The sequence below is a fragment of the Xiphophorus maculatus genome, chromosome 14 (genome assembly GCF_002775205.1).
Source record: "Xiphophorus maculatus strain JP 163 A chromosome 14, X_maculatus-5.0-male, whole genome shotgun sequence".
In the NCBI taxonomy this organism is placed as follows: domain Eukaryota; kingdom Metazoa; phylum Chordata; class Actinopteri; order Cyprinodontiformes; family Poeciliidae; genus Xiphophorus; species Xiphophorus maculatus.
Window position 1 is genome coordinate 10,082,125 of NC_036456.1, and position 19,041 is coordinate 10,101,165.

General features: G+C 40.1%; 1 protein-coding gene across 2 annotated transcripts; it reads left to right on the top strand.

The window, feature by feature from the left end:
* Positions 1 to 763: 763 nt before the first annotated feature.
* Positions 764 to 18,910, top strand: pik3c3 (phosphatidylinositol 3-kinase catalytic subunit type 3). 2 transcript variants are annotated; one of them, XM_023346604.1, is made up of 25 exons: positions 764 to 1,158; positions 5,282 to 5,470; positions 5,567 to 5,710; positions 5,884 to 6,013; positions 7,365 to 7,451; positions 8,758 to 8,853; positions 8,966 to 9,037; positions 9,133 to 9,237; positions 9,320 to 9,412; positions 10,205 to 10,390; positions 11,803 to 11,978; positions 13,087 to 13,171; positions 13,291 to 13,358; positions 13,439 to 13,544; positions 13,639 to 13,755; positions 14,184 to 14,315; positions 15,526 to 15,654; positions 15,875 to 15,944; positions 16,771 to 16,835; positions 16,910 to 16,994; positions 17,086 to 17,160; positions 17,263 to 17,431; positions 17,598 to 17,688; positions 18,348 to 18,473; positions 18,615 to 18,910. In XM_023346604.1, the coding sequence occupies exons 1-25, from the start codon at positions 1,094 to 1,096 to the stop codon at positions 18,627 to 18,629; spliced, it is 2,676 nt and encodes an 891-aa protein (XP_023202372.1). In that variant the 5' UTR covers positions 764 to 1,093; the 3' UTR covers positions 18,630 to 18,910. The 2 variants fall into 2 exon arrangements, with proteins under 2 accessions (XP_023202372.1, XP_005807287.1); XM_005807230.3 differs by having other exon boundaries at positions 11,803 to 11,933.
* Positions 18,911 to 19,041: the final 131 nt, after the last annotated feature.

The window sequence follows — 19,041 nt, forward strand, 5'->3', positions numbered from 1 at the left end:
TGAACTTAGGTGTTTACTGTCTTTTAGGGCTTTGGACAATAAAAGCTGAGAGTGAAATGATAATGACCAACAAAGATATTTGCTGGGAAGATTTGAATGCCCTAAAATTAAAACTGACTGCCACTACTTTATCCATCACTCATTTAATAAGTAGAAAATGTCTAGTTTTTGGTAAAAAAAAAAAAAAAAAAAGTTAAAAAAAGATGTGAAAATTAACAGTATATATTTTCAGATGAAACAATTGTTGTGCATGTTTATTTAAAAATTTCCTGTTATGTGAAATAGTATATTTCCATAGTGGATTCTGTAACATCAGATATTCTGGAACAGGTTAAGTGAAAAGGGATTTCACAGTTGTTTTGAAAATTATAGTTCATGCATTCGGTGTTACACTTTCAAAGGAATACATTGACACCTTTTACATGACCATACAGCTTCCAAGACTAATTTGAATGCACTTGTTCCAAAGTACTTGAACACGCAATTCACTCGACTTTAAGAGTATATATATATATATATATATATATATATATATATATATATATATATATATATATATATATATATATATATATATATATATATATATATATATGAAAAGGTTTTATGTTTTTATGTCTGTGTGTTAAAGTATTGTAGATCCTTGATATATTTTTGTACACTGTACCTTTAACTATGAACGCTTGAAGCCCTGCTTCAGACCAAATAATCGACCCAAGATTCAACGATGGCTTTCATGGACTTCCTCGTCTTGCCGTATCGACATTCTATTACTCTGGCCTGACTGGAAATTTCGGTTTCTGCTGTGTAGCTACTGAAAACCTAAAATCATGCCCGGTCAGACTGTAGCTATACTAGCGTCTTAGCATTGACTAAAAACATTAATTTATATATTTTAAACAGTTTACAGTCTGATAAAGCCTCCAGCTCCGTTGTCCGGCTTTTATCCGGTCTCTGCGGAGTGTTTCTGCGCCGAGCCGAGGCCTTGTTGTCGCAATAGTCTTCCACACACAAAAAAAAAAAAACGTCCGGGGATTTTAATGTTGAAGTCGTCCGGTTTGGGAGTAAAATTTAGTGTTTTTCCCCTCGGAAGATGGACACAGACAAGTTTAACTATGTCTACAGCTGTGACCTGGACATTAATGTTCAACTGAAGATGTAAGTTGGGCTGCTGAAGCCGTGTGTTTTGATGAATCTACGGAACTACTTTGTTCTTCGATCTGTGTGTTTGCGGTGTGGGTCGGTGCAGCGTATGACATTTTCCACAGTAGTGGGATTTTATAAGTCCCTTCGAGTGCTAATTTATTATTTAATAGGTGACAAGAAGAGATAAACTGTTTTAATTTGTGTTTTGGTCTTTCCATATCCTGCCAGGTCGTTGGTTTCTGTTCATAGTGAACTGCAGTGTTTTGATTCGCTACATTTTTCTTTGTTGTGTCGGTCCTGTTTATGACGAGAATTAATAAAGTCTTACATAAAGTAACTAGCAAGCGAAAAGTATTGAAATTAATCCTCTGGTACTGCCGTGACTCAGGGAGCATGTGCCTTCTCGTTCTCCTCAGAGGTAATTTGGTATCTTCATTGATACATTATGCTTATTGGGGCCTGCCATGCAAAGCAATGGCAGGAACCTATTGCTATTCTCCCAAGAAAAGTTTCTTTATTATTATTATTCTTTATTTTTCATCCGTAACCGTTAATGCGGCTCATACCGCTGCGTGCACACCTACAAAAGAGGTATCAAAACGTGCAGAAAATTCACGCCATTCCAGCTATTACTTTTGGTGGGATTCGGGATTAACATGGCGACATAATTCGCAAAAAACTACGAAAAAAACCCCATTATAACTCAATGGGAAAAATCCTAGAAATACCCTATTTTTGAGGATTTGCTGTGTCGTCACAAATTCACCTAGAAATGCCATTCAAATTTCATTTTGTAGATACGTCTGTGATCTCTTCGAAAGTGAAGACGGCTCGTCGATACCAGTTATGGTTTGTCCACAATTTGCCTCTAAGCGACCCAAAGTTTCTCATTTTTGCTCATATTAGAGTGACAGCCGACCTCGGTTCATATCTGGGCACAACATTTCTTTCTCTCATCACTGTAAATGCTCTGAGTGAGGTACAGATATGAATCTCGGGACTATCGCAGAAGACACATTGAACTGTCATACGCTTAAAACGCTTTTCGAATATGTATTACGGTTCCCGAACAAGAAGGATTTGTTTCCAATGCTTTTTTTCAGTAAAGTGTGTTTGCTCAAACACACTTGTGTGTTTGAGAGCTCACAGCTCAGAGCTCACACCTGCTGAGACCATTATTTGCCATAGCAACGGAACTCAAGAGGCTATTGGCTGCTGGTTAGGACTACGAATACGCATCGTTGTAGTTCTATCTATCCTCAGTTGAAACAGATCAGGACTGAGAACTGGCCTTTACAACTACTTGCTGCTTTGGGCTGTATATAACTGATTTAACTCAGTAACTGTTACACATGGGATTAGTTTTACACTTTAAAATTAAGCATATTGAAAATTTCACAATAAAAGCCCTGAATATTTTTACATGACGTAATTGCTCTTTTTTGGCTTTATTTGACTTTTTCATCCAAAGCACTGTTACACATGGTATTAGTTTGGCCCTTTAAAATGAAGCTTAACAAAAATTTCAAAATAAAAGCCTTGAATATTTTTACATCAGCTACTTGTGTTTTGAGCATTATATAACTATTTTAACCGAAGGACTATTACGCATGGGATTAGTTTGGCCCTTTGAAATGAAGCATCCTGCAAATTTCAAAATAAAAGCCTTGAATATTTTTACATGACGTAATTGCTCTTTTTGGCTTTATTTGACTTTTTCATCCAAAGCACTGTTACACATGGTATTAGTTTGGCCCTTTGAAATGAATATTAACAAAAATTTCAAAATTAAAGCCTTGAATATTTTTACATCATGTAATTGCTCTTTTTGGCTTTATTTGACTTTTTCATCCAAAGCACTGTTACACGTGGTATTAGTTTGGCCCTTTGAAATGAAGCTTAACAAAAGTTTCAAAATAAAAGCCTTGAATATTTTTACATGACGTAATTGCTCTTTTTGGCTTTATTTGACTTTTTCATCCAAAGCACTCTTACACGTGGTATTAGTTCAGAACTTTAAAATGAAGCATACTGAAAATTTCAAAATAAAAGCCTTGAATATTTTACATGAAGTAATTGCTCTTTTTGGCCGTATATGACTTTTTCATCCAAAGCAATGTTACACATGGGATTAGTTCGGAACTTTAAAATGGAGCATAATAATAATTTCAAAATAAAAGCCTTGAATATTTTTACATCAGGTAATTGCTGTTTTTGGCTTTATTTGACGTTTTCATCCAAAGCACTGTTACACATGGGATTACTTTGGAACTTTGAAATGAAGCATACTGAAAATTTCAAAATAAAAGCCTTGAATATTTTTACATCAGGTAATTGCTGTTTTTGGCTTTATATGACTTTTTCATCCAAAGCACTGTTACACATGGGATTAGTTTGGAACTTTAAAATGGAGCATAATAATAATTTCAAAATAAAAGCCTTGAATATTTTTACATCAGGTAATTGCTCTTTTTGGCTTTATTTGACTTTTTCATCCAAAGCACTGTTACACGTGGTATTAGTTTGGCCCTTTGAAATGAAGCATTCTGAAAATTTCAAAATAAAAGCCTTGAATAATTTTACATGACGTAATTGCTCTTTTTGGCTTTATTTGACTTTTTCATCCAAAGCACTGTTACACGTGGTATTAGTTTGGCCCTTTGAAATGAAGCATACTGAAAATTTCAAAATAAAAGCCTTGAATATTTTTACATCAGCTACTTGTGTTTTGAGCATTATATAACTATTTTAACCCAAGGACTATTACGCATGGGATTAGTTTGGCCCTTTGAAATGAAGGTTAACAAAACTTCCAAAATAAAAGCCTTGACAACATTTTAAATCGTACCGAACGGTGCACGTCCGCCTCGCTTAACGTTCTTGCGGTTCTCCGCGTGCCACTGATCACGTCGCGGCGTCCTTTGGCGTCGACGCCGATTTGTGGCGCGACGACGCCGGGCCCATGCCCGACGGGCGCGCCTTGGCAGGCCCCGGCTAAATTTCTTCCGAAATTTTCTAGTTTAACAGTAACACTCTGGTCATTTGTCCAGTTTTTCCTTTTCAGCTGGTCAAATGGTGAACAATTACTTTTTTTCTCTGCACATACCATGCAAAAAAACGGAGAATTCCCACTTTCTTCCAGTCTATAAACGCACCAACAAACGAAATGTTTCTTGAGTTTTTGTGTGTGTGTGTGTGTTTTTTTAAAGTTCAGTGAACTATGCTTCGCATTTACGGGAAAAATCTTAAATAGTCTCTTGTGGAATGCTTCATCTGGTCTTAATTTTTTGTTTTTGTAATAAAAGCAAATGCATGCACTCATATTCTGTTGCAAAGTAGCTCAAACTCTTGTTACAAGTTTTTAGATCTATGACTGAGTCCACTCTAACATATGAATATGCATCAGAGCTGAATCAGACAGCTGATTTATCTCCTCAGAAGTCAATTTCTAGAGGTGTGCAATACTGCATATTCTGCTATCGATTAGATAGTAATTCAATACAGATTCAGTACTGCCGATAATGATACTAATACATATAACTCAAGTATGGTATTATCAAATTTCTGACCTTCAGGTGTTTTTTCTTTTGAATTATTTTGGTAAAATTTAAGACAGAATTTAGATAAAGTGCAGCGGTGTCCACAAAATGCGTTAATAGCATCTTTACATCATGAACATTAACAATATAAAAACTAATCAAATTTGAGTGCATTGTTTTCTCGATAAACAAAGTGCAAAAAATGATTGTTTGAGAGCAAATCAAAGCTAGATCTTTCTTATGGTAGCGCTGAGTAACTACTATACAAATTCAAGAGGGCATCTGAAACTAAAGTATTGATCTTATCGCTTGAGTATCGACCTCATACTGACACCGTCTTGGTCTCGGAATCGACCACCTCTATCAGATTCTACAGAGTCCCGCTAACTCGCCTAATATTTGAAATTAAATCATTCAGAAAATGTATTCGCACCAGTAGTCAACTTTATGCATTTTTGTTTTAGTCTGTGCTTCATCAGAAAACTAACAAAAGAAAAGGAAATAATCAGAGGCTTTTCAGCTGGGAAGAGGAATCATTAATCCTATTACTAGATTAACAATGAGTTTGCCTTTCTTCTTCTACTCTTCTCCAACAGCGGTAGTTTGGAAGGAAAGCGAGAGCAGAAGAGCTACAAGGCGCTGCTGGAGGACCCGATGCTGCGGTTTTCCGGTCTGTACCAGGAGAACTGCTCGGACCTCTACGTCACCTGCCAGGTGTTTGCAGAGGGGAAACCTCTCGCTCTGCCCGTCCGCACCTCGTACAAAGCCTTCAGCACACGATGGAAGTAAGAACACAATCGGGGGTTTTTTCCTTCTAGATCTTGATAGTAGTTTTCTTGTGATAACTACATTTTATCGACTTGTTTTTCTTTCCGATCCAGCTGGAATGAGTGGCTGCGGCTGCCGGTGAAGTACCCGGACCTTCCGCAGAGCGCCCAGGTCGCGCTCACTGTGTGGGACATATATGGGCCCGGCAGAGCCGTTCCTGTTGGGGGAACCACAGTCACCTTGTTTGGCAAATATGGGTGAGTCTTCTGAGCCACAGCTATGCTTTGGTTGGCTTCTGTTGAGATAAATTAATAAAAATGAAACAAAAAGAGCTACCAGTTACTTTTTGTTTTATGTGTGCATCAAAATTTGCACTTATAATTCTCTCCCTGTAACACCTCGTAACTTCTGCCGCTGCTGTTTGCTCTAGCATGTTCCGGCAGGGGATGCATGACCTCAAAGTTTGGCCAGGTGTGGAGGGGGACGGAGGGGAGCCCACCACCACACCAGGACGCACCAGCAGCAGCCTGTCAGAGGACCAGATGGGCAGATTAGCCAAGGTATGGACAGTAAACAAGGAGTAGGGATGATGGTGTGTATTATTTACAATGTGGCATGGCAAAGTCTGGAAGGCAAATGGGAAAGCGTGGGATGGGAAGTTGTTTCTAAAGCGTCATCTGTTCCAGGGTCCCGATCTGGAGGTACTCAGTGATGTGAGTACGAATGGAAGAGCTGCCAATGCACTGTGTGGTGTGTGTGTGTGTAAAGTGTGTGTATGAAAGCCTCGGTCAAAATATGTTTGTATACAAATCTCACCACATCTAGACTATAGAAAGGACCGTAAATGCAGCTGGTCTCTGTTTAGTTTGAAGTGTTCTGTGTGGAAAACTAAACACATTTTGTCCCAGGTTTTTGGTGTGAACACGTCTGTGTTCCTGAAAGCATCACACACACACGTTTGTTTCTAAGTTTTCTGCTGTTACTATACACTTATGTGTTGTAGGGGGTGTGTGCATGCATTTGATTTGTATGAAATCACTAAGGTTTACGTAATTACCTAGACTGGATCTAACCTTGGATTTCTAGTTTCCAAAAACTCACAAATTCCTGTTTATGGTAGGAATATAGTCGGGTAGGAGCTGGATTCCTACCCGATCAACAAGTTGATTGACCATAATTAGTGACCGACTGTTTGGAAATTCAAATATACAATCTTTTTTCAGACCATCGGATGCACCACATCGGTTCTTGTTCAGGTTAAAACCAAAACGCTCTTCGCTGTAGACGCTGTTATTGAATGACATAAAATATGTCAGTAGGTATGAGCAAATGCATTGTTTATTGTCACCAAGAAAGACTGATCAAAAACTGCTTGGGATTGTTGCTTTCTCTGTGTTACTTGTTTTAACAATGCCGCTTGTGCGAAAGCATCAAAAATTATACATTTATCAGAAAATTATCGTGAGCAATACAATTACACTAGTTAATGCAACCGATGCACTCAAGTCGCCTAGTTGATAAATGTAAGTCTTATTTTTAAGGCCACATTTGTGTTTGTGGGGATCTGACTGTGTGCAGATCGGCACCAGTAGGTCGTCAGAAATCGTTCACCGCATTGTGATTTGGGTGTTTTTTGTTTTAATGTTTCGAGAGCAGCGAACTTAGTCTTATCTAAAGTATTTTGGCAGCTACCTTGCTTTAAGGTGCAAGCTTTAATTCCAGCTGTTGAACATGTCTGTGCAGAAATGTTGTTCTGGCTGCTGGCCTCGAGTTTGTGCATGATTGTTGGAGCTCACCAGCTGCTATCCTGCAAGCGGTTCCACTGCAACAACAGCAAACAATCAATGTCTTTTAGCGTTTTAACGTCCTTTTCCCTCTTTCTCTGTGTCTTTGCTTCGCATCCCCATCCAGCTGACCAAGGCTCACCGGCAGGGCCACGTGGTGAAGGTGGACTGGCTGGACCGGCTGACCTTCAGAGAGATCGAGATGATCAATGAGGTGAGATGGTCTGGCCCAATTCTGTCTCCAAACTGAGGTTGTTTTTTTTTTAGATATTCATGTAGGTAAAATTTGTACATTTTTATCCTTTGTGAGCAACACTGTAGAAAAAGAAAAGTTTTAAACCACTGCTAGTTTTGTCAACTTTTCTTCCAAGTAGTGTTCATCTGTATTTGTTGAGGAAAATTTATGAAAAATGTCAAAATTGTTCTGTGAACTTTTGCTGCTTTTCCGCTCAGTTTTTGGCCAGTCGTTTTACTGCTATGTAAAAATTAGGAAAGAAGTTGAAATTAATGGCTTTAAGAAAAAGGGGGCATATGTAGACAAAAGGCATACAGGTGAATTATCCTTTCTTTGATAGTCTGTATAGCAAGTGTAGTTTTATCTGTCAAATTGAGCTCCTGCAGTCTGGAAAAGTATGTTTATATTATTGAATTAGATTCAGTTTCCAGGTCTGAGTAAGTATGAAAAATAAAAATAAGACCAGAGAAAAATAATTGTATTTCCAGATTTTTAAGACCATTGGATTGGAAAATTTTAACCACAAAAATTGGTATAATCGGGAGGAATATCTAGGAATATGGTGTATATTTGTTTTTTTTTTATATACAGATTTAGTAAAATAAGTGGGCAGAGTTTCTAAAGATCAGACTTAAAACAGTTTCTTTGCTAGGTTGTCTGTTATGTGCGAACACAATACTGGATCATCTCTTTAGCAGAGTATTCTTATTCAAGGTTTCCCCCAGAAAACTTACCAAGCCTGGTGGTTGGGTGTTAGAGCAGTCAGTCATCTAGCAGCCCGTTGTGTTTTTGAGTTAAAAAATGTTTAAAGTAGACAGGAAATTAGAAAATACTACTTGATAATTATGTATTTTTGGTAGATTAATATCTGAACACCAACTATAAGGTCTTAAAAAATGCAAACATTTTAGAAAGACTTAAATAAGCAATGCTAAGCCTGGTAGGGGCACAAGTAAAGCCTGGTGGCCCTCCAGGCTCACAATACACTGGGGGAAGCCCTGTTGTTGTTTTTTTGTGCCAGACTGATTTATAGTTATATGGCTTAACACAGACAGAAAAAAAAACATTCCTCCGAAAATGACTCTAACTGATCGGAAAATGAAAGAAAAATGTAAAGGACAATGTTTACGGACATTCAGAAAGCCTGGAGAAAACGTTGACTGTGATTAGTTTGAAAGATTACAGGAAGTTCTCATTTCTTGGGAACTAAAGGTGAAGAAAAGAGGGATGGCTCCTGCCTTGCACAGGTCTTTAAATTTATAGAAATAAATTTGTGTTTCTGCAGAGCGAGAAGCGCAGCTCGAACTTCATGTACCTCATGGTGGAGTTTCCTCGTGTCAAGACAAACGACAAGGAGTACAGCATCGTGTACTACGAGAAGGTTAGCTTCACCTTCTTAACATCCATCCAGGTGTAAATCGTACCTCACGCAGCATTGAGCTGTGCTTTGTTGTGCTGCTGAATCAGCTGATGGTCGCTTCTTTTCTGTACAGGATGGAGACGAAGCGTCGCCCGCTCTGACCAGCAGCGACATCGTCAAAGTCCCCGACCCGCACTTGGGGATGGTGAGATCAGATTTATGGAATCTCTGCAGATATCAATAAACTCTAAAAGATTTTAACAATAAATCTTGGTTTTGCTGGGTTCTCCTCCTCCTCAGGAGAACCTGGTGGAGAGCAAGCACCACAAACTGGCTCGCAGCCTTCGCAGCGGACCCTCGGACCACGACCTGAAGCCCAACGCCGCCACGCGGGATCAGCTCAACGTAAGAAAACAGCAGTTTTAATTTTTACGATTTCAGAAGGATGAAGCCCAACAGTAATCGAATGTTTGGACGTCACCAACAGATCATCGTGAGCTACCCTCCAACCAAGCAGCTGAGCTCTGAAGAGCAGGACCTGGTGTGGAAGTTCAGATACTACCTCACCACTCAGGAGAAGGTGGGGGAGTTTCTACTTCTTTCTAGTCATTCTCTCTTATAAACCTGTCACAATATGCAATAAATCAATTAATTGCTTGATAAATGATTTAATATGTTAAATATATATTAAAGAGATGGTCCTCTTTAATATAATTGAAAATTTGTCATTTTGGGGGCGTGCCGTGGTGGCTTGGGGGTTAGCGCGACCCATATTTGGAGGCTTGAGTCCTCGACGCGGCCGTTGCGGGTTCAACTCCCGGACCCGACGATATTTGCCGCATGTCTTCCTCCCTCTCCTTCCCCGTTTCCTGTCAGCCCACTGTCATATAAGGGACAGTGGGCTGACAAAAGACCCTCTGGAGGGGTTAAAAAAAAAGAAAAGAAAATTTGGCATTTTGAGAAACGCTGCAAACATTTGACACCCTGTACAAAGTAGTTGGTTTGCACTATCTGCCACTTTTGCCTGTTTTTCCTGTCAAAGCTGAATTATTAATATGTTTTTGATTATAGAGACTTTATAATCTATTTTAATTATTGTTGTTTGGTTTATATATTTTGAATATTAAAATGTTTTCCAGTTCCAGTGTTAAATGTTCTTTAGAAATTAAAGTTGTTTTTTTTTACTATGCCATTATTATTATTATTATAATAGTTGAAAATGGCCTCAAAATGACAATATCATCGTTAATAGCAATCATTTCCGTGGCAATTTATCATCCAGCAGGATTTGTTATTGTGACAGGCCTTTCTCCTTCTGGCAGCTGTTGTCTATAATTTACCACCTGCTCTCTTCCTCTTCCTCTGGCTTCAGGCTCTGGCAAAGTTCCTGAAATGTGTGAACTGGGATCTGCCCCAGGAGGCCAAGCAGGCCTTGGAGCTGCTGGGCAAGTGGAGGCCCATGGACGTGGAGGACTCCCTGGAGCTGCTGTCTTCCCATTTCACCAACCCCACAGTGAGGCGCTACGCTGTGGCACGCCTTCAACAGGCTGATGACGAGGTACCGCCAGATATCGGCGCCCACGGCACAAAACCCTGAATATAACTTACTGTAGGAGCATAATCTCCCACTGAAACATTATGGTACTCCAACCTTTATTTCAAGTAAATTGTCTCTGTTATTGGCACCTTTTCACCATCTCTAAAGTACAGAATATCTACTTACTACCTTTTTAAAGTCAGTCAGAGCATCTGGGGATTTGTAATTAGTAAAGCCTGACTTCCTGTTTCCCTCGGTAAATAAATCGCATGACACAGATCCCCATTTCTCTTAGTCACTCTTTGAAACCGAGACAGAGCTTCCTATTTAAGTAGGCCAGATGTGTGTTAAAAATGGCCAGAAGAAAACAGCTTTTCACCTGAACTTGCTTGTATCCAAAAAGCTCTAAGTAGCTGAAGCAGTGACAAACAAGGCCTCACTTTGGCTTTATTTGCCTTATTTTGCCTCTGTTCACAGTGAGAAGGGGGATTTGGATTTGGGAGGTAAAAAAAGAAAAAGAAAAATCTCCAAAGCTCACAAAGTATCATCTTGATTTCACCTGGTCTTCATATAAACCAGCTATATCTCAGCTGTTTGTTTAGGAGTAATGCCAGACAAAAGTCCTTTACTTCCTAGATCAGAACCAGTCAGTTGAATGCAGTACAAAAACATTCTGATCATAATATAGTACAATCAAGCTAATGCTAATTGGGAAAAAGCTATTCTTTGAAAGTCCAGCAGATTGCACTCGGTAAATGATTTTGCATCCATTCCTCCTCCTGTCTGCGGACCTGCTCACTGAGCAGAGGAACCGCTCGATGTTAAAAACGATAACGACCCGAAACATTTAGCCAAATCAGCCTGGAAATGGTTCCTGAGATACACAGTCAGGCATGCCTGCCCTTTGACCTTAACTCTATTGAAAACTTGAGGTGAAGAAGAAAGAAATCTTTTTAAGCATCTTTCTCAGGAAGGTTGGGGAGTCAGGTCATCCTTAAAGAGTCTTATAAGGTCTTAACTTTATCTAAAATGAAGGCCTTAAAATGTTTTCAATTCAATAAGAAAATGCAAGTTGGCCTTAAATACATTAATTGCAGGACTATTTGATGTGGGTTTTTTACTTGAGAGACATTTTTGTCAGATAATGGGGGTTGGATCTCTTTCTGTGACTTGAGATTATTGAAGCTACCAGCAGCTAGCTGCTAATATACCCTCAGTAACTAGCTAGCTAGCTAGCTTTCTTACCTCTATACTGGTCTTAATTATAATGCAGTAAGTTCCCCCAGTCCTCACCTATATTTATAGTATTTTCAGCCTTAAATTTCATTCAAAGTGGCATTAAAAATGTCTGTAAATAGTCTTAAATGTTACTTGCTACAGCCTGCAGTTACTCTGACGGTGCTGATCCTTGTCTGGCCCTCTCGTCCCTTCAGGACCTGCTGATGTACCTCCTCCAGCTGGTGCAGGCGCTCAAATACGAGAGCTTCAACGACATCCAGGGAGGCTTGGAGCCAGGCAGCAAGAGAGACAGCCAGGGACTTTCAGATGACTCCACGCTGGACAGGTCAGAGCAACATCAGCAGAGCCGCCCTCTGGCTGCATATCACATGTAAGCCGCAGCGACAGGCATGAGCTGAAGGGGGCTATTCTCTGGAATCGGGGGGTAGAAATGTCAGCAGGTGATCTAAATTTACCCCCAGACACGCCGATTTTCAACGTTTGATTATTTCTGTTTCAGGAGGCGTTGAAAATGCTTTGGCTGTTAGGCTTTCACTGGCAGCCGCGCAGCTGAGGCTGCAGGCTCAAACTGCTGGCTCAGCGCAGACATGCAGCGGCCACACTGACTTCAGTGTCATGTGATAAAATAGTCGTTAATGTAATTTCTGCTTTAACTGCTATATTTACACTGCAAAAACACAATATCTTACCAAGTATTTTTGGTCCAGTTTCTAGTTAGTTTAGTCTTATTTCAAGTGTACTAACTTGCACATAAATTATCAGCAAGACATAGGAGCTTGTTTTAAGCCAATCATTTATTAATATTACTAATAAAACGTACTAGTTATAAGGGAAATAATCTGCCAATGAAACAAGACATCTTTCCCATATTATAAATTAAAATAATATGTTCCTCTGGCAGATTATTTCACTTATAAAAAATCTTTTCATGAACTTTAATGAATTTATGACCTAAAACAAGCTCATGCAGTATACCATGCTAAAAAGTTACTTGTGAGTTAGTTTTGTCTCACTTAAGGTGAACTAAGATATTTGCACAATTGTCACAATAACAAATTTTACTGGACGATAAATTGTCCCAGAAATCTTTTCAATAAGTGATCATATTGGTGTTTTGAAACCATTTTCAAGTAATATATTGATGATGGCACAACAATGCAAGTTTGTTTCCCAGAGACCAACAATCTTTAATTTTGTGAAGAACACTGAACACTGGAAGGTATTTTAAATATTCGAAAAATAAATACAACAGCAAAAAAAAAAACAATAAATAAAAGGCAAGTAAGAATCACTCACAACCGAAACCAATCATGCAAACATGATTGCCCTTCAAAAATAATCAGAATAGAAATGATGGAGCTGATTTAATTTGTCATGCTATTAACTGGTTTATTGTTTACTGCGACAGGCTTCGGTCTGATTTTGTGTTTTTGCGGCGTAGCTGGGATTTTATGTTTGCCGTTTCGTTTCTGTCTCAGTTCTCAGATCCTGTCGGTTCCGTCCGGATCGTCCTCCACCGCCCAGCAGAAAGGCAAGGAAGGAGCGGACAGCGAGACTCTGGAGGTGATAAAACCGTCCCAAAGACAACCGAGGATCAAAGAAAACACACAAAAATGACATTATAACTGATCACATGATCATAAATTTCCGTTTGTGCTTCATTTATTTATTTATCTATTTAGCAAGACTTGTGCACCTTTCTCATATCGCGCGCCTGCAAGAACGCCACGCTCGCCAACTACTTGTACTGGTGAGCAACGATCACCCAGAACAGCAGCAGCATTTCACTGGGACATGACGTTGTAAAATTGACTCCGTTTTTCTCCTCAGGTACGTGATTGTGGAGTGTGAGGATCAGGACACGAAGCAGAGGGATCCCAAAACTCACGAGATGTACCTGAACGTCATGAGGCGGTTCAGCCAGGCGCTGCTCAAGGTGAGCGTTTCCCTGAACAGATTTAAGCGCGACATGTTCGGCAGCAAACCAGCTGAGCTGTTTCTTCTTCTTCTTCTCTCTCTCCTCACCGCAGGGCGATAAGAGCGTGAGGGTGATGCGGTCGCTTTTGGCCGCCCAGCAGACCTTCGTGGACAGGCTGGTGCAGCTTATGAAGGCCGTCCAGAGGGAGAGCGGGAACCGCAAGAAGAAGGTAGCAACAGCGTTGTTTCACTAGTAGATTACTCTGCCAGCTAATCGATTGATCCAGTTTTAAAGAATGGTCACGCTCTGCTGATTTTTCTTTCAACAACTTGAGTCGTTTTCATACGATATTAGAAATGCATTAAAATATGCGAATAAACTACTAGTTCACTTGAGGAGTTCTGGGTGGAACATATTTACAGTCAACGACTGCTTTTTTTTATTTTTAGTGAAAAATGTGTATTTTTTGCACAGTTTTAGTAACACAGAGTTACTACTCTGTGTGTGTTCTTCCAGCAAATTGCCTCTTTTTGGGCCTGCATAATCCAATTGACGATGAATCGATTACTGTATTGGTTGACACTTATTTCAGTAATCGATTAATCCGATTAATTGCAGTTTAATGAAGCGCCATTATTCTTTCCGAATTCTCCGCAGACGGAGCGGCTGCAGGCTCTGCTGGCCGACAACGAGAAGGTCAACCTCTCGGACATCGAGCCGATTCCTCTTCCTCTGGAGCCTCAGATCAGGATCAGAGGGATCGTCCCGGAGACGGCAACGCTCTTTAAGGTTTTCCGTTGCTTAAATCCTCCTCTGATCACGTGTCTATCTGCCTTCGAAAGCAGATGATTGTCTCTGCCGAAGGACAAGTTGAGATTTGAAAGAATCGCTCAGGTGTTGCAAGTTTGCTTTCATGTCATATTGACATGAAAGGAGTTACACCCGTTAAGAAATACTGCCGACTTAAATGGAGGATCCATTTGTGTAGAACCAGGATTGGGTGGCGCGTTAGTGCAACAGATGAAGCTGGCTTTCTTTCTCTTACTGACGAACACACATCTCCTCCTGCACTTCAGCTTGTTTTCTAGTTTGCTTCATGAGCGGTAAGCCTCCACTCACTGTGCTGCTGTCTCATGCTAACTTTGCATTTCCTAACATGCTCATATTATTTCACACTGAGAAATAAAAGAGTAAACAATAGACTCTTGATTGGTGATGTGTTGTCAAAAAATCTTTTAAGAAACCAAGGACTCTTACTCCCAAGAACCTTTTCACATATTATCTTCTTTCAACAACAAATCTCAATGTGTTTTATTGAGCATGAATGGAAGGAAAGGAAACATATTTATTACATTTTTCTAAATGAGAATCTGAAAAGTGTGGCGTGCATTTTCATTAAACCAATTTTACTGTGATATCCCAAATCCAGTTAAATCCTCAAAATTTCCAGAGCTGTTTTTCAAAAAAGAATGTGCAAAAATGTGTAAATATGGTAGAAAAACAACCAAAAACAGCCTATTGAGTCAGGTGCTCGTCACATTTTCAGATTTTTATTTGTGAAATGTACTAAAATGGTGCATTGTCTTCCTTCCACTGTATAATCCTCCACTACAATATAAATACAAACATTTAAACTCTTTCAAGGATTTGGGTGTCTGGTGGAAGAACGATGCCCGCCGTGTTTTCAGACGGCGGCTTTGTTCAGATCCTGTCTGCAATCCGCCTCACTCTTTCTGCAATCTACCTCACTCTGTCTGCAATCTGCCTCACTCTGTCTGTGTTCTACCTCACTCTGTCTGTGTTCTGCCTCATTCTGTCTGTGTTCTACCTCACTCTGTCTGTGTTCTGCCTCATTCTGTCTGTGTTCTACCTCACTCTGTCTGCAATCTGCCTCATTCTGTCTGTTCTGCCTCATTCTGTCTGTGTTCTACCTCACTCTGTCTGTGTTCTGCCTCACTCTGTCTGCGTTATGCCTCACTCTGTCTGTGTTCTGCCTCAGAGCGCTCTGATGCCGGCCAAGCTGATCTTCAAAACCGAGGACGGGGCCATGTACCCCGTTATCTTCAAACACGGAGACGACCTGAGACAGGACCAGCTCATCCTGCAGATCATCTCGCTCATGGACAAAGTAAGACCTGTTTGAAATGCTCTCTACGGTAGTTTGCTTTCAATTTGATTTGAATGTATCTGTAAAATAAATAATGAAGTAGCTTGGAATGAGAACTGAAACCTGTAAGGCTGGGATTCTGAGATGTCACGCTCACATATACATGCATAGCACTTCTTGGCAAGCTGGTAATTCAATTTAACTAGCATTTCTTTAGGATTTGTTTGTGTTTTGTGTTCAGCTTTTAAGGAAGGAGAACTTGGACCTGAAACTGACTCCATATAAGGTCCTGGCCACCAGCACCAAACACGGTAAGCAGTTCAGACAAAACTTGCTTGTTATTGTTGCAAAAGAGTTTGTATATCTGGTAGAGGAATATTAAATTATAGAGTCTATAATGGACTGTTCTGATACTGGATTTAATCTAAGACTGTGAGATAAATCAATTTTGCAGATCTGCAGATTACTCTATTTTTTTGAAAATTATATCTTTTTTTTTTTTTTCCACCAATGCAATGCAACCAATTTTTTTAATTCAATTATCCTCTGGTTTTCATAGAGTGATGTCAGCATTCTGTTGTCTATTTGGACTTTGAATTCAGGTCAGCTCTGTCATGGAGTATTAGGGCAAGGCTACAATTTTTTTTATTTTTACCAGAATAAAGCCGTAAATTTATGGGAACTCCAGCACAAAAAATAACAAATTAAAATGAGGAATGTTGTGCGTATTGTGAAGTTGGTATAAGTTTTACTATAAAGAAATGCTTCATCTTCCAACACATCAGCATCAAATTACCATCAGTATCAGGACTTTAAAATGATTGAACAAATGAATGTGTATTTCATAAAAGAACCACTATAGCAGCTTTTTTTTCTCGATAAAATGACTTCTCGCAATTTTAAAGATGTTCTAGTAAGACTGCATCTTTATTCTGTTAATATTACGACTGCGTTCTAGTAATTACTTCAGAATTCTGGGGGATGATTAAAATAAGACGGTTTTTGACAAGATTTTCTGTCAAATTTGGAAAAGACCGTTAATTTTTTAAATACTAAAATCAGATCTGATACGGCAAAAAAAAAAAGAATTGGAGATATTACTTTCAAAATGACCAAAGTTGCGCGTTATTGTTCCAGGTTACATGCAGTTCGTCCAGTCCGTTCCTGTTGCCGAGGTTTTGGCCACTGAGGGCAACATCCAGGTGAGCTGGTTTAACCGCAGCCGTATGCGAGGTATGAGTGAGAACAATGATCCGATCCGTTCTCATTGACGCAGAGCTTCTTCAGGAAGCACGCGCCGAGCGAAAAGGGCCCCTACGGCATCAGCTCTGAGGTGATGGACACCTACGTTAAGAGCTGCGGTGAGACCCTCGGCATGCTGCAGCTTTAAATAAAACAAATAACCAGCTGAACTCGGCAGCATATTGAACGAATGTCCCTCTGCTCCTCCAGCTGGTTACTGCGTCATCACATATATCCTGGGAGTCGGAGACAGACACCTGGACAACCTGCTGCTGACAAAAACTGGTGAGGGGGAAATTTGTCTGTGAAGCCACAATCCCAGGTTCAGGATCTTTTTTTCTTTTTTTTTTTTTTAAATCAAGTTTATCCTCACTCTCGCTCTTCCAGGGAAGCTCTTCCACATAGACTTTGGCTACATCCTGGGTCGAGACCCCAAGCCGCTGCCGCCGCCCATGAAGCTGAGCAAAGAGATGGTGGAGGGCATGGGGGGGACGCAGAGCGAGCAGTACCAGGAGTTCAGGAAGCAGTGCTACACCGCCTTCCTCCACCTCAGGAGGTACTAAGACTTATCCCAAACTCTGAGTGTCGGCAAAAACTAGACATTTCTTTCAACCGTCGGGCTTACTGTTGTGTTTGAGGGATTATTATATGCTAATGCATGTTAAAAGTGTTCACTGCAGAGATCGGATCAGTTTGTAAAATTCTTTCACTTACTTTCTCAGGTACTCCAACCTGATCCTGAATCTTTTTTCCCTCATGGTGGATGCCAATATTCCTGACATCGCTCTGGAGCCTGACAAGACCGTTAAAAAGGTGACAAAAACACTTATTCATGTTCTGTAAACCTTTACAAAAAATATAGATAACGAGTAAGGAGGATGAAAAGAAATGGGTACATGTAGTTTTTACTTTTCTTTATTTCACTATTTTTGGATGAACAGTCGTGATGGATTGACCGGTGGCTTTGGGATCTTGTTTTACAGCCTGAACCTGCTTGAAGCATCTCTGAAGCTTCTGTAACTTAAAAAAAAAAAACCTAAAAATTGTGATTAAATTCCGACTTTGATCTCAGAATACTAATCCAAATAAATAACCAAACAGTCTTAGATTGATGTCAATTTTGTCATTATATGAAAATAATCACACAATGTAGGAATATTTGTTTTTGCACTTCATGCACACTGAAAGCCTGTCCCAAATTTACTTGGTGGATTTGAGTTTTATGGCTGGGGTTTGCCTGATGATGCATAAACAATTTAAACAATTGAAATTATTCTGAGAAGAAAAAAAAAAAAAAAAACAGAATTCTGAGATTAAAGTCACAACATTTTCCTTTTTTTAGTGGCTTTAGTTCTGTGTCGACACGGCTAACATTTTGAAGTGATTGTTACTGAATGACGAGGTTTCTGCACCTGGGCTTGTGGTCAGCTTCTCACCACGTCGTGATAACTGTAACTCTAACGTGCCGCCAGGTGCAGGATAAGTTCAGACTGGACCTGTCGGACGAGGAGGCGGTTCACTACATGCAGAGCCTGATTGATGAGAGCGTGGGAGCTCTGTTCGCTGCCGTGGTCGAGCAGATACACAAATTTGCCCAGGTAAGCCCACTCTACAGCAGATGATCACCGTTTGTGCAGCTGAATGTTTTATTTAGCAGATAATGATCCAGAAAATTTCAGCTTTCTTGTAAATAAGACGAGAATGCAGCCCGACTTGACCTTCGTTTCTGTTCTTTCCAGTATTGGCGCAGATGAACAATGCAGACGACGGGCGACGTGAGGCTGACCTGGATGAAAGCTTTGCACCACAAATATGCGATCATGAAGCTCTGGCCCGCCTGTGTGCTCACGAAGAAGGCAAGAGGAAACCCGGAGACACTGCTGGGGGACAAAAAGGCCAAGAATGCACTGCCAACCTTTACTGAAAGACAACAAACCAAGGACATGTAAATCTTCTGTTTGCTCCTGTATATACGATGTACAATAATTACGGAATGAATGAAACGTGAGGCCAAATAAAGAGACTGTTGCTGCGACCGAGCGCGCCCGTGTTTTCACTCGGAGCTGGTGTATATTTTCCCGTCGGTGCGGCCCGAGCGGAGCTGCTGAGCAGCGTTTATGGTACGTGACGCGTTTCTGCTGACCCGTCTCTGGACGGTCATGCTCT

Excerpts from the sequence above, each read along its gene's own strand:
- pik3c3 (XM_023346604.1), top strand. The coding sequence starts at position 1,094 with ATGGACACAGACAAGTTTAACTATGTCTACAGCTGTGACCTGGACATT. Across the intron at positions 13,756-14,183 it reads GCGGGAACCGCAAGAAGAAG|ACGGAGCGGCTGCAGGCTCT; the intron begins GTAGCAACAGCG and ends AATTCTCCGCAG. Across the intron at positions 15,945-16,770 it reads GGCCACCAGCACCAAACACG|GTTACATGCAGTTCGTCCAG; the intron begins GTAAGCAGTTCA and ends TTATTGTTCCAG.